Source organism: Sciurus carolinensis, chromosome 2 (assembly GCF_902686445.1).
Source record: "Sciurus carolinensis chromosome 2, mSciCar1.2, whole genome shotgun sequence".
NCBI lineage: Eukaryota > Metazoa > Chordata > Mammalia > Rodentia > Sciuridae > Sciurus > Sciurus carolinensis.
The window spans coordinates 38,721,439-38,737,718 of NC_062214.1; the positions used below are offsets into that span (position 1 = coordinate 38,721,439).

Genomic DNA, 16,280 nt, shown 5'->3' on the forward strand with positions numbered 1-16,280 from the left:
AGAAAATTAATGATGCCTTTCATGTTTTACTTGTTGGTCAAGTTTTCTACATGATGCTTTGAAACATTATTTTAAAAAAGATTTTCCAAAAGAGGCCTGTAAACTTTAATTTTTGTCATTAAAATATTTTTAATGAAAAAGTTAAAAAAAAAAAAAGATATGACCGTGAAAACCATTTTTGACAATGAAATAAGCAGCTAATAATTTGGGGGTAGATAGAATGGAAGAAAGAGTACTAGTCTGGGGGTTGGTCCTGAGTTTGAATCCTACATTTGCTAACTGGCAATGTGACCTTCAATAAATTGCTGCTCTGCAGTCTGAGCCAGGATGTCCTTATCTGGAAAAATATAACAATACTCTTCAGTAGGTTTCCCCAGAAGCAGAACTTGAGAAGATCAGTTTGAAATTTTTAAAACTTCAGGTATAGTGTATCTCTGGAAATGCAAAATTAGCACACAACTATTGCCTCTAGTGGAATCACTAGTTTAGTTTTATGAGTTTTCTTGTTAATAACAAACTACTGTTAGAATGGCACATTTATTTTTTCTGCAGATTCGTGCCTTTTCTTATAAAAAGACTGTGTCTTAGAGGTGGTGAATATTTTCCTATTTTAATCATATGAAAACAAAATACTAAAGTATTCTGGCCTTTCCCTTCTTAAGTGAAGGGAAGACAGAAGCAGTGGGAAAAACAGTAACCCCTCATGGAGTAAAATTTATTGTGAAATCCAAGGCTCTCCCTTTTTCACTTCCTGTCTTCTTTCTTTCCATCTGCCCCTTTTTCCTTACCTCACTCTTTTGATAACAATTCTAAATTTTTTTAAAAAGTGAATTCCCGAGTGAGAGTCTTTCTGATCAAAACAAGCTCCAAGTCCCGGAGCCAGCGCGGCATGCTCCAGCCCACAAGAGACTTCAGGGACCAGGACAGGGTAGCCAGGGACTTCCCCAAGCAGCCCGGCCCCCTGCGGTGGGAGGCGCCTTTCAAGGCTAGCTTCTCGGAGCAGACTGCCCAGTGAGAGCCTTTCTACATGTAGCCAGCCACAAGTCCCCGAGCCAACGGAGAGCTTCGATCCGCAAGCAGCCTCTGGGATCAGGGCAGGGCAGCCAGAGACTTCTCCAGGCGGCTCTGCCCACTCCGGCCGCAGGCTCTTTCCATGGGGTGATCCAAGATGGCGGCCTAGAGGGTGACTGCATCTCCAGTCGCTCCAGAACCCAGGACTCAAGAAGGGGAGGCAATGAGAGACTCAGACTAAAATAGAGCCACGGGGTGAGTCTCCCCCACCAGGTGAAGCTCAGCCTGGGCGGCAGGCCCGGATAGAGGTGGCTTATCAGAGTAGGGCAGGGCAGCTAGAGTCTTCCCCAGGTAGCCCTGCTCACTCCAGCGGTGGACTTCTCCCACATGGCCAGCTTCTTGGCGCAGGCCCCCTAGTGAGAGCCTTTCCGCACAGAGCCAGCTGCAAGCCCTGGAACCAGTAGCGGTCTAGGGGCAGCTTTCTTTGGAAGCACTGCATTATCAAGTTCCTCCAAGACTTCAGGCTACTGAAGGCTGGGAGGTGATACACTGGAAATCTACAGGGACACTATAAGTCAATAGAGGAAATCTGCAATATCTCAGAGTCCCACTGACATCTGACCAATATGAGAAAACAAGGGAAGAAAATGTCCCAAACAAACCTAGATACTATATCAATAAAACCCAATGACAGCATAGCAGAAGAAATGTCAGAAAGGGAGTTCAGAATGTACATAATTAAAATAATCAGGGAAGCAAACCAGGAGATGAAAGAGCAAATGCAGGCATTGAAGGAGGAGATGAAAGAGCAAATGCAGGCATTAAATGATCGCACCAATCAACAGTTAAAAGACCAAATATGGGAAGCAAGAGATCATTTCAATAAAGAGTTAGAGATACTGAAATAAAAGCAAACTGAAATCCTTGAAATGAAGGAAACAATAAACCAAGTTAAAAACTCCATAGAAAGCATAACCAATAGGATAGAACACCTGGAAGACAGAACCTCAGACATTGAAGACAAATATTTAATCTTGAAAACAAAGTTGGACAAACAGAAAAGATGGTAAGAAATCATGAACAGAATCTACAAGAATTATGGGATATCATGAAAAGGCCAAACTTAAGAATTATTGGGATTGAGGAAGGCTTAGAGAAATAAACCAAAGGAATGAACAATCTATTCAATGAAATAATATTAGAAAATTTCCCAAATCTGAAGAATGAAATGGAAAACCAAGTACAAGAGGCTTATAGGACTCCAAATATACAAAATTACAACAGACCCACAGCAAGGCACATTATTATGAAAATACCTAACATACAAAATAAAGACAGAATTTTAAAGGCCGCGAGAGAAAAGAATCAAATTACATTCAGAGGGAAACCAATAAGAATATCAGCAGATTTTTCAATCCAGACCCTAAAAGCTAGAAGGGCCTGGAACAACATTTACCAAGCCCTGAAAGAAAACGGATGCCAACCAAGAATCTTATACTCAGCAAAACTTACCTTCAAATTTGACGATGAAATAAGATCCTTCCATGATAAACAAAAGCTAAAGGAATTTACAAAAAGAAAGCCGACATTACAGAACATTCTCAGCAAAATATTCCATGAGGAAGAGATGAAAAACAACGATGCAAATCAGCAACAGGAGGCGCTAGCCTAAAGGAATAGCCAAGTAAAGGAGAAACCAAATCATGTCAAAAACAAATATGAGTCAAATGACTGGGAATACAAATTATATCACAATAATAACCCTGAGCCAGAGCAATTAGAAAGACCAAAGAAATTAAAGGGATATGCATAGGAAAAGAAGAACTCAAACTATCCCTATTTGCTGATGATATGATTGTATACTTTGAGGAACCAGGAAATTCCACCAGAAAACTGTTAGATCTCATAAGTGAATTCAGTAAAGTAGCGGGATATAAGATCAATGCACATAAATATAAGGCATTTCTATACATAAGCGATGAATCTTCAGAAAGAGAAATTAGGAAAACTACCCCATTCACAATAGCTTCGAAAAAAAATAAAATACTTGGGAATCAATCTCACAAAAGAGGTGAAAGATCTCTACAATGAGAACTACAGAACACTAAAGAAAGAAATTAAAGAAAACCTTAGAAGATGGAAAGATCTCCCATGTTCTTGGATAGGAAGAATTAATATTGTCAAAATGGCCATACTACCTAAAGTGCTATACAGATTCAATGCAATTCCAATTAAAATCCCAATGATGTACCTTGCAGAAATAGAGCAAGCAATTATGAAATTCATCTGGAAGAATAAAAAACCCAGAATAGCTAAAGCAATCCTTGGCAGAAAGAGTGAAGCAGGGGGTATCGCAATACCAGATCTTCAACTCTACTACAAAGCAATAGTAACAAAAACGGCATGGTATTGGTACCAAAATAGACACGTAGATCAATGGTACAGAATAGAGGACACGGACACAAACCCAAATAAATACAATTTTCTCATACTAGACAAAGGGGCCAAAAATATGCAATGGAGAAAAGATAGCCTCTTCAACAAATGGTGCTGGGAGAATTGGAAAACCATATGCAACAGAATGAAACTAAACCCATATCTCTCACCATGCACAAAACTAAACTCAAAATGGATTAAGGATCTCGGAATCAGACCAGAGACCTTGCATCTTATAGAAGAAAAAGTAGGTCCAGAGCTTCAACATGTCGACTTAGGACCAGATTCCTCAACAGGACTCCAATAGCACAAGAAATAAAAGCAAGAATTAATAACTGGGATAGATTCAAACTAAAAAGCTTTCTCTCAGCAAAGGAAACTATCAGCAATGCGAAGAAAGAGCCTACAGAGTGGGAGAAAATCTTTGCCAATCATACTTCAGATAGAGCACTAATCTCCAGAATCTATAAAGAACTCAAAAAACTCTACACCAAGAATGCAAGTAATCCAATCGACAAATGCGCTAAGGAAATGAATAGACACTTCACAGAAGAAGATCTACAAGCAATCAACAAACATATGGAAAAATGTTCAACATCTCTAGTAATAAGAGAAATGCAAATCAAAACCACCCTAAGATTCCATCTCACCCCAATTAGAATGGCGATTATCAAGAATACAAGCAACAGGTGTTGGCGAGGATGTGGGGAGAAAGGTACACTCATACATTGCTGGTGGGGCTGCAAATTAGTGCAGTCACTCTGGAAAGCAGTATGGAGACTCCTCAGAAAACTTGGAATGGAACCACCATTTGACCCAGCTCTCCCACTCCTTGGCCTATACCCAAAGGATTTAAACTCAGCATATTACAGAGATACAGCCACATCAATGTTCATAGCTGCTCAGTTCACAATAGCCAGATTGTGGAACCAACCTAGATGTCCTTCAATTGATGAATGGATAAAGAAACTGTGGTATATATATATATACAATGGAATATTACTCTGCCATAAAGAATGATAAAATTATGGCATTTGCAGGCAAATGGATGAAACTGGAGAATATCGTGCTAAGTGAGATAAGCCAATCTCAAAAAACCAAAGGAAGAATGATATCGCTAATAAGTGGATGAGGACACATAATGGGGGGTGGGAAGAGTTAGTGTTAGGGTTAGAGTTAGGTTTAGGGAGGGGGGCAAGAATGGAGGAAGGAAGGACTGTATAGAGGGAAAAGAGGGGTGGGAGGGGTGGGGGGAAGAGAAAAAAATAACAGAATGAATCAAACATTACCCTATGTAAATTTATGATTACACAAATGGTATGCCTTTACGCCATGTACAAATAGAGAAATGACATGTATCCCATTTGTGTACAATAATAAAAAAAATAAAGAAAAAATAATAATAATAATAGTAACCCTGAATGTTAATGGCCTGAACTCATCAATCAAAAGACATATACTGGCAGATTGGATTAAAAAGAAAAATCCAACAATATGCTGCCTGCAAGAGACTCATCTCATAGAAGGAGATACCCATAGACTAAAGGTGAAAGGATGGGAAAAAACATACCATGCACACGGACACAGCAAAAAAAGCTGGAGTATCCATCCTCATTTCAGATAATGTGGACTTCAAGCCAAATTTAGTCAGAAGGGATAAAGAAGGACATTACATGCTGCTTAAGGGAAGCATAAATCAGCAAGACATAACAATCATAAATATCTATGCCCCGAACATTGGCTCATCCACGTGCGTCAAACAAATCCTTCTCAATTTCAGAAATCAAATAGACCACAACACAATAATACTAGGCGATTTTAACACACCTCTCTCACCACTGGATAGATCTTCCAAACAAAAATTGAATAAAGAAACCATAGATCTCAATAACACAATCAGCAATTTAGACTTAACGGACATATATAGAATGTACCATCCAACCAAGAGCGAATACACTTTCTTCTCAGCAGCACATGGATCCTTCTCTAAAATAGACCATATTTTATGCCACAAAGCTACTGTTAGCAAATACAAGAAGATAGAGATACTACCTTGTACTCTATCAGATCATAATGGATTGAAATTAGAAATAAATGACAGAATAAAAAACAGAAATTTCTCCAATACCTGGAGATTAAATAATACACTATTATATGATGAATGGATCACAGAAGACATCAGGAGGGAAATAAAAAAATTCTTAGAAGTAAACGAGACCAAAGACACATCATATCAAAATCTCTGGGACACTATGAAAGCATACTTAGAGGAAGATTTATCTCATGGAGCGCATTCAACAAAAGAAGAAGAAATCAACAAATAAACGACAACAGCTCAAAGTCCTAGAAAAAGAAGAGCAGACCAACACCAAAAGTAGTAGAAGACATGAAATAGTTAAAATCAGAGCCAAAATCAACGAAATTGAAACAAAAGAAACAATCGGAAAAATTAACAAAATAAATAGTTGGTTCTTTGAAAAAATAAACAAAATCGATAAACCCTTAGCCACACTAACAAAGAGAAAGAGGGAGAAAACTCAAATTACTAAAATTCGGAATGAACAAGGAAACATCACAACAGACACAAGTGAAATACAAAACATAATTAGAAGCTATTTTGAAAATCTATATTCCAACAAAACAGAAAACCTCGAAGACATCAACAAATTTCTAGAGACATATGAATTACCTAAACTGAACGAGGAGGACATACACAACTTAAATAAATCAATTTCAAGCAATGAAATAGAAGAGGTCATCAAAAGCCTACCAACAAAGAAAAGTCCAGGACCAGATGGGTTCTCAGCCGAGTTCTACAAAACCTTTAAAGAAGAGCTCATTCCAATACTCCTCAAAGTATTCCAGGAAATAGAAGAGGAGGGAACCCTCCCAAACTCGTTCTATGAAGCCAATATCACCCTGATACCTAAACCAGACAGAGACACATCGAGGAAAGAAAATTTCAGACCAATATCCTTAATGAACATCGACACAAAAATTCTCAACAAAATTTTAGCAAATCGCATACAAATATATATTAAAAAGATAGTGCACCACGATCAAGTGGGTTTTATCCCAGGGATGCAAGGTTGGTTCAACATTTGGAAATCAATAAATGTGATTCACCATATCAACAGACTTAAAGTTAAGAATCACATGATTATTTCAATAGATGCAGAAAAAGCATTCAATAAAATACAGCATCCCTTCATGCTAAAAACACTAGAAAAAATTGGGGTAGTGGGAACATTCCTTAACATTATAAAGGCCATCTACGCTAAGCCCATGGCCAATATCATTCTAAATGGTGAAAAACTGAAAGCGTTCCCCCTAAAAACCGGAACAAGGCAGGGATGCCCTCTTTCACCACTTCTATTCAACATTGTCCTTGAGACTCTAGCCAGAGCAATTAGACAAACCAAAGAAATTAAAGGGATACAAATTGGAAAAGAAGAACTCAAACTATCCCTGTTCGCTGATGACATGATTATATATTTAGAGGAACCTGGAAATTCCACCAGAAAACTGTTAGATCTCATAAGTGAATTCAGTAAAGTAGCGGGATATAAGATCAATGCACATAAATCTAAGGCATTTCTATACATAAGCGATGAATCTTCAGAAAGAGAAATTAGGAAAACTACCCCATTCACAATAGCTTCGAAAAAAAAATAAAATACTTGGGAATCAATCTCACAAAAGAGGTGAAAGATCTCTACAATGAGAACTACAGAACACTAAAGAAAGAAATTAAAGAAACCTTAGAAGATGGAAAGATCTCCCATGTTCCTGGATAGGAAGAATTAATATTGTCAAAATGGCCATACTACCTAAAGTGCTATACAGATTCAATGCAATTCCAATTAAAATCCCAATGATGTACCTTGCAGAAATAGAGCAAGCAATTATGAAATTCATCTGGAAGAATAAAAAACCCAGAATAGCTAAAGCAATCCTCAGTAGCAAGAGTGAAGCAGGGGGTATTGCAATACCAGATCTTCAACTCTACTACAAAGCAATAGTAACAAAAACGGCATGGTATTGGTATCAAAATAGACACGTAGATCAATGGTACAGAATAGAGGACATGGACACAAACCCAAATAAATACAATTTTCTCATACTAGACAAAGGGGCCAAAAATATGCAATGGAGAAAAGATAGCTTCTTCAACAAATGGTGCTGGGAAAATTGGAAAACCATATGCAACAGAATGAAACTAAACCCCTATCTCTCACCCTGCACAAAACTCAACTCAAAATGGATCAAGGACCTCGGAATCAGACCAGAGACCCTGCATCTTATAGAAGAAAAAGTAGGTCCAAACCTTCAACTTGTTGGCTTAGGATCAGACTTCCTTAACAGGAATCCAATAGCACAAGAAATAAAAGCAAGAATCAATAACTGGGATAGATTCAAACTAAAAAGCTTTCTCTCAGCAAAGGAAACTATCAGCAATGTGAAGAGAGAGCCTACAGAGTGGGAGAATATCTTTGCCACTCATACTTCAGATAGAGCGCTAATTTCCAGAATCTATAAAGAACTCAAAAAACTCTACACCAAGAATACAAATAATCCAATCAACAAATGGGCTAAGGAAATGAACAGACACTTCACAGAAGATGTACAAGCAATCAACAGATATATGAAAAAAAATGTTCAACATCTCTAGTAATAAGGGAAATGCAAATCAAAACTACCCTAAGATTTCATCTCACTCCAATTAGAATGGCGATTATCAAGAATACAAGCAACAATAGGTGTTGGCGAGGATGTGGTAAAAAAAGGAACACTCATACATTGCTGGTGGCGTTGCAAATTAGTGCAGCCACTCTGGAAAGCAGTGTGGAGATTCCTCAGAAAGCTTGAAATGGAAACACCATTTGACCCAGCTATCCCACTCCTTGGCCTATACCCAAAGGACTTAAAATCAGCATATTACAGAGATACAGCTACATCATTGTTCATTGCTGCTCAGTTCACCATAGCCAGATTGTGGAACCAACCTAGATGCCCTTCAGTTGATGAATGGATAAAGAAACTGTGGCATATATATACAATGGAATATTACTTTGCAATGAAGAATGATAAAATTATGGCATTTGCAGGCAAATGGATGAAATTGGAGAATATCATGCTAAGTGAGATAAGCCAATCTCAAAAAACTAAAGGACGAATGATCTCGCTGATAAGCGGATGAGGACATATAATGGGGGGTGGGAGGGGTTAGCATTAGGGTTAGGTTTAGGGTTAGGGATAAGGAGTGTGGTAAGAATGAAGGAAAGAAGGACTGTATAGAGGGAAAAGAGGGGTGGGAGAGGTGGGGGGGAAGGGAAAAAATAATGAATCAAACATCATTGACCTATGTAAACATATGAGTACACAAATGGTATGCCTTGACTCCATGTATAAATAGAGAAACAACATGTATCCCATTTGTATACAATAATAATAAAAAAAAGTGAATTCCCTTTCTGATGCCTCAGATTTTTCTGTGTGACTATAATATTTAGTTGGCAAAGACTACTTTTATGTACCCATTACAAACTTACAGGGTTTTAGCTGGTGTGCGAACATCAATTGTTTGGGCTTACGCAGATTTTTATTTCCAACCTACCACAAGTCGGAGTCCTTAATTCTGAAGTTGAATATGTGCACATTGTTTGTTTTGTGGTGTTGGAATTATAAACTCTCCCAATACTCTTATTTACCTGAGAAGAAAACTGGCAAGCTGGATAGGTAAAGTGACAGAGCATTGTTCCTGGTATATCTAGGGTTGGAGCAATTCACTGCTTCTCAGTCCAGGACACACATCTCAATAAAGAAATTAAGGATTTCTGGGCAATAAAACAGAATTCTTTCAGCCTTGGTTTGTACTGATGCTCAAATTCTAAGAGTTAACAAAGGAGCCAAGTGGTGCCAATTTTATAAAAAGAGAGACTGGATATCCCAGCTGGACTTGTCAGTGCGTGGACGTGGAAGGTGGGTGTTAAAGGGTTAAAGTAAGAAGATACAGGCAATTTTTCTCTTGAAAGTTTCTGATTGCTGTTGCATTTCCTACTGAGAAAAGGAAAACAGAGATCTCCCCTCAATTTTAGCCAAAGGAGAAGGGTTTTAAGGCAGCCACTTAGAGAACTTGATCTGTGGTCGCTGGAGTTTGGGGGTCATAATGGACTGGAGTGTGATGCATGCCTAATGGGAAGAGATTGAGGCTATCTAACTTAGCATGACAGCAAGATAGAGCAAGACACTGGACTGCCCTTAGAGGTAGCTGCACATCCAACAGCAGCTGGGGCAAGAATGTGTGTTTCTCAGAGATCAGATAATGGACATAAAGAAACCAGCCTAGAGATACCAACAGAAGAGATAGTGTATTAGTTTCCTATTACTGCTGTAAAAAAAATACTACCACAAAAATTAAAAACTTAAAACAACAGATATTTATTCTCTTATAGTTCTGGAGGACAGAAGTCTTAATTCAAGGTGTCAGTAGGATCATAGAGGCTATAGGAGAGAGTCCATCCCTTGCCTCTTCCAGCTTCTGGTGGCTGCTGGTGTTCCTTGCCTTGTGGCCACATCACTTCTATCTCTGCCTCTGTGATCACTGCCTCTTCATCTCTTCTGTCTTTGCTCTCTGCCCCTCTCTTTTGTAAGGACACTTGTGATTGCATTAAAGTCCTACCTGAACAATTTGGAATAATCTCCTCATCTAAAAATTCTTGATCACTTAGCATATTAAGTTTACAATAGACTATATCAAAGAGGGTCTGTTAGCTAGAACAATGCATGATCAGGGCCTTGGGACTCAGGAAGCCTCAAACATGAAGCAGATGCTTATTCTGCCATCTCTGATTTCAGCTGCAGCTGTGCAGGACTTGTCCCTGATAACTCACTATTACCTAACACTAAGGGAAGGTATGGATCTTTTTTTCTGTCTTAGAGACTTCCCCAAAGCTTCTCTTAAACAGTCTAGAAGGGGTGAGGGGTTGTAAATATATTCTGGGAGCAATCCTCAAATGATGGAGAGGATGTTGGGGGATAATGGTTTCAGTGGTCTTTCTTTCAACCAAACAATTTTGGGAGGTATTCTGTTAACTGTTCAGATCCTGGTAGAATAGAGCCCACTTTGCCTGCAGTAGTGATCTTAATAATGCATCTGTTTTTTATGACTTTTCCACTTTCCCACTTTCTCACTTCTGAGTCCTGGAATCACCTTTCAAATGAGCCACCAGTATTCAAATTCTTGCCTCAGTCTCTGCTTCTGGGAGATCCCAAATAAAAACAGAAGGTTCCCAGGAGGGAATCCCCAAGAAAGTCACAGAAGTGCTCCACAGGAGTGAACGTCCACACTCAGCAGGCCCCTTCACAGAATGACCTCTGAGTCAGTTTAGTAAAATCCTTCCTGTCCCTTAAATGACCCTCTCACCACGCCCACTCTCTTCAACCATGAAGGAGCCAGAGACAGGTAGGGTGGGAAACGGGAAAGAAACAGAGCAGAACTGACCATTTCAACACTCCCAACCACCCAGAGTTCCAAACTGCAGCCTACTTACTGCATTTAGTTCTTTTGACACACAGTTTACATTTGCCATCCCATTTACTACATTAGCATCTGCATTTTTTCTAGAGGCAAAGAACTGTTAATCGGCTGGTATCACAATACTATAATTCTGCTTTTAAATATCCTCTGTTAAGGGTGATACTGTCTGAAGAAGTAATCAGATCATTACAGTACATGTTACAGTACATGTCTATAAAACAGGAAGAAGAATCCCACCTCACGAAGTGTCTAGGAGGATGAAGCAAGGTAACCCTAAAAAAGTGCCTGACACGTATGATGCCCTAATAAAAGGGTTTTCTCCCTTCTACACCACACATTGCAAGCTTCCTGAGGACAGGGATTGGCAGTGTGAGAAGCTGTCCTTATTTAGCAGAATCACACTAGGTTGAGCAATGGTTCGCAGAGGCCTGGCTTCTAGGAACTGCCCGGAAGCATGTGGCGCTGTGTGGGAGTGGTTCCCTGTCTCCTTCTGGAATTTTCCCCCTAAGAGAATGACTTCCCTAACTCCACTCTATCCTGTCCATCACAGAAGCAGCTCCTCCCAGTCCTGGCCCCCTTTACCTGTTTATTATAAATAAAGGAGAGTTGGGCGAGCCGTTGTTGTAAGAGGCCAGAGCTGGTATGGCCATGCCCGTCATGCTCCCTCTCTCATGAAAAGAGTATTGGCTCTTGCGTGTTCATTGAGTAGATGTTTTATCAGTAATAGATAGAAAAACCTCCAACATCCTCCTCTGGCAGTTAACCCTTTTCTCCACCACATAGGACATGGCAGAGAGGACCCCCACAGCACAGGGCTCATTTTGTTTCCCAAGTTCTTGGCAAAGCACTTGAGACACAATGAGTGCTCTGTGAATTGTCGGTAAGAGTGCGAGGGTCCCAAAGCGGTAGTTAAACACTGTAGCAGACATCGTTGGTGCCCTGCCCCAATCCTTCAGCCCTTCCCACTGTTATTGGTAGGCAAAGGCTAACGGTTAGCACTTGCATAAGTTTGCTCAAAGGCTTTTTCTCCTGGTTCCACCTGTCCATCTAGCAGGCTAGAAGAGGAGAGAATTAATCTCGCACCCCCATAAAGTACTTGTCAACCAACCACTGCTAGGAGTTGTGAATAAATGCCTGGTTTTCTTATCCCATGGGTGGGATAACTACGAGGTACATTTTCTACCCAAACTACCAGAGATCCCAGTGAGGCTGAGTTCCAGTGACCGTGGTGGTGATCATCTTGATGATCACTCTGTTCTGCTTTGTTCCTATCTGTGTTTCTTAAGATACTTACCAAATAGACTACTCACAATCTAATCTGTCTCATGGTCAGCTTCTAGGGGAATCTAAACTAAGAAAATCACATCACTTAGATTTGACACGTAGGTGAAGCTGTCTAAAGTGTGGCCCTTTCCTTCTCTCAGCATCCATCATCCCTCTTCCTTTGTCCTATGTGTAATGTGTCAATTACTTAGTGTAACTCGCATGCCAAGTCACAGCAGCCTCTGTGTGACTGAGGCAGTAATCTACTTTGGTTGACTGGTTGGCAAAACCAAGACAGCAGTGGCCCCACAGCTATTGTAGGAACACAAATCTCCCTGTTTTCTTGACACAAAGATAGCCTCTGCTTGAAGAGTCATTGGCCTCCTCTGATTTGCTTGCTATGGTGAAGATAGCGGCTGAATGTTGTTACTTTTCTCTGGAACCTCTACATTTGATGTGATCAGTATGCTTTCTCTGCTAAAAGTACAAGATGGTGAGAGAAACTGGAAGAACCTGGAGGAATTTTCAGGCTTTGAAAGCAGGAAGCGATTAAGAGACTTAAGTTCATTAAAATGTCCATTTCTGTGCCTCTTCTCTGGTACCACCAACTGTAGATGTTCCTACCACCATGGGGACAGCTTCAAGATGACTGACAAAGGAGAATCTCCCACCATATTTCCTGGTTATTGCAAAATAACACCACCTTGTACTGTTCGCCACATCATTTTTAAAAACTTAACTCTTCTTGTCCCTAGATTGCATTTTTAAGTAGTTAAGTAGGGTCTCTTCCTACCAAAGCACCCAGTATTTTAACTGGAGGACTAATGGAAGGACACAGAAGCCACACAGATTAGCTACCATTTGTGGAGCCCTTTCTAGGTGCAAGGCCCTGTTTTACTCACTTTGTCTACATTATTTCATTTAATTCTCATAGTAGCTTTTTTTTTTTTTTTTTTTTTGGAGGTCCCAGGGATTGAACTCAGGGGCACTGGATCACTGAACCACATCCCCAGCCCTATTTTATATTTTATTTAGAGACAGGGTCTCACTGAGTTGCTTACTGCCTCGCTTTTGCTGAGGCTGACTTTGAACTCTTGATCCTCCTGCCTCAGCCTCCTGAGCTGAGCTGCTGAGATTACAGGCATGCCCACCACACCTGGCTCACACTAGCTTTTTAAGGTATTATTCTTTCCATTTTGCAGATCAGAAAATGGAGGCTTGAGAGGTCAAGTAGCTAGAGAGGTGTGGAGCTGAAGTTCAACTGGTCCTGGACATTCATCAAGGGCCTCCTATACTCTCTTTGCCTATCCACGCCCCTTGCCTGGGCCTCTGCTTTACCTGTTAGAAGAGCCAGAGAATCTAGACTTTCTAGTTTCTTTCCAAGGGGGCTGGTATCATCTCCGTCTATGGTTGCTGCAGGGAGATTCTTTAGGAAGAACAGGGTTCCAATGAGGGGTGGGGCGGAGGTATGATGCTGTATAGACCTCCGAATGGTTTTGTTCATTACCCAACAACTAATGGAACTTTGGTAGAAAGCCACTTGGTGAGGAGTCAGGTCAGTGACACGCCTTTCTTTTTAGGCACAACATGCCATGAGAGGTGCCATTTGTTCATTAGGGCTGCAATTTGAAATCATCATCCTTATTACCTTCTGAGTTATCTGTATTCCCACCCTCCCTGAACACCCCCTTCTCAGTATGCCTGTAGGAGCCGACAAATCCATCTCAAAAGGGCAGGACGACTTTGTGAGGAAACCACCTTTATTACAATCACCTTGAAGATGGTGCTCTTTATCCCTAACTCAGGACTAGATCACCAAGATGATAAGTTTGTAGCAAGGTCTTAGGTGACCAGTCCCGAGCATCCCCCACGTGGCTCCCTCAACTAAGCAGGAAGTCTGAAGTTGTTTCACTAGATGGGTCTCAGGCCTTGTCCACTTTCCATCGCAGGTCTGTGTGGGAAATCAGCAGGCTCTTGATTTGGACGAGGAAATTCTTTATTTGGTAAGGATACCTTGGCGTGAAACCATGAGCAGGTGTTCCTATGATCCAGACCCTACCTATGGCGGTTTCTAATCAAGAAGATCAGCATGACAATAATTAGGCCAATCATAAATAAATCCCAGTATGGTCCAAGCATGTTGTCCAATTTCATCCATTTCCACCTCAAAGTAAACTGCACGCAAGAGACAGTCAGTCAAAACAAATCAAAGGCCCCACTTCACTCAGAACCATCATGCCCTCTCAAATCTACCACCATCACCCTGCCCCGCATCTGTTCCCCTACTTCCTTAAGCCTTGGAAGACATGATCTGTACTGGCTTAGGGCTCTCACATGGGGCTTAACTAACACTTTTGGAATAATCTCTAAGATTTATACAATTTCATTTTTACTTTTTTCAAATTGTAGTTCTTTGTGGTACCACTTGCCACCTGCCATCTGCTTACCAGTCTCAGATTTTGATGGCAAGAGCTATGTTTTGAATAAGTATATATAGCACATGTTACTTTGCTTAAGGCTTTGAACATAGTATGTGCTGGAAAGAATATCTGCCAAATGAATATATTGGTTGTACTATGCAGTGTCAACACATATTCAATATAACAGCAGAATTGCTTGGCAGGGTATGTATAAGACTTTGAATTCTACTTATCAAAGAAATTCTAGTCCAAGAAAAAAAAAACATACTCTTTTCATAGACCTCAGTACTTTGTCCCTAAGAGTTGCTCCCTGGAGTGTGAATCTAGAGATTCAGGACCTATTTGAGGCAAACTTACATTAAAAAACAGGATATCGCGGAGCAAATGCATAGTTTCCAGTTTCATAAGGGCAAAGAACACAGGTATGTGAGCATCTGGACTTGTTTGAGCAGCCATGTCATATAATCTCCTGGCCAAGTGAATGTCCTAGAAATAGAAGAACAGCCCATTCTCATTAGGTACAGATTCTTGAGCAATGAATAAACAGAAACAAATCTTAGAAATATGATTTATACTTGGTAGGCAGATTGCACCCACAAAGCTATCCATGATCTTATCCCTAGAGCCTGTGAATAAATCATGTTATGTGACCTGACTAAGCGGAATTTGCAAATGTAATTAAAGTTACAGACTTAAAATAGATTGTCCTGGATTACTTAGGTGGACCCCATGTCACTGTATAAACCTTTTTTATTTTATTTATTTAGTTAGTTAGTTTATTTTTGGTACCAGGGATTGAACCCTGGGGCATTTAAACACTGAGTCACATCCCCAGCCATTTCTTTATATTTTATTTGGAGACAGGGTCTTGCTAAGTTGCTTAGGGCCTCGCTAAATTGCTAAGACTGACTTTGAACTTGTGATCCTCCCACCTCAGCCTTTTGAGTCACTGGGATTACAGGAGTATGCCACCATGCCTGGTTATATGAACTTTTAAACAGAGTTACCACAGAACTAATAGTAGAAGAAATTCAGAGATGTGGCAAAAGAAGTGGAGTATCAACTTGACATTTCTGGAAAAGGTCACATTGAATAGAATGAGAAGGAATTCAAACAGCCAGAAAGGAAGTTGGGACTTCTGTCCTACAACTTCAAGGAGACTAGATCAGCCAACAACCTGAATGAACTTGGAGGCAAATTCTTCTCCAGAGCCTCCAGGAAAGAACATAGCCTTGATTTTAGTCATGTGAGACCCTAAGTAGAGGACCCAATCAAGCTGACTAAACTTTTAACCTACAAAAACCATAAGATAATAAATGTGTGTTGTTTTAAACCACTAAATTTGTGATAATTTGTTACAGCAGCTGTAGAAAACTAGCACAATCTCCAAATGCTTTCTTAGATACCCCTAGACAGCTTCTACTTGTGATTCCAATGAAAGGGGCAGAGAACACTCAGTACTAAGAGTAGAGTTCCCTAAAACAAATACAAATATAGATAATAAATAATAATCATTTATTATTTATAATTATCTTTACAGTACTTATTATACCTGAAATTATGGAATTTGTTTATTCATTTGATGTTCCCAGGTCCTTGAAAGACCAGAT

The 16,280-nt window shown here is 39.9% G+C and overlaps 1 protein-coding gene across 1 annotated transcript in view; it reads right to left on the minus strand.

Annotated features, from left to right (window-relative positions):
* Nucleotides 1-14,305: 14,305 nt before the first annotated feature.
* Sel1l2 (SEL1L2 adaptor subunit of ERAD E3 ligase) overlaps nucleotides 14,306-16,280 on the minus strand; it is a 72,576-nt gene continuing 70,601 nt past the window's right edge. The window contains 2 exon segments of the mRNA XM_047541794.1: nucleotides 14,306-14,425; nucleotides 15,028-15,156. Coding sequence (XP_047397750.1) covers nucleotides 14,306-14,425; nucleotides 15,028-15,156 — 249 coding nt within the window.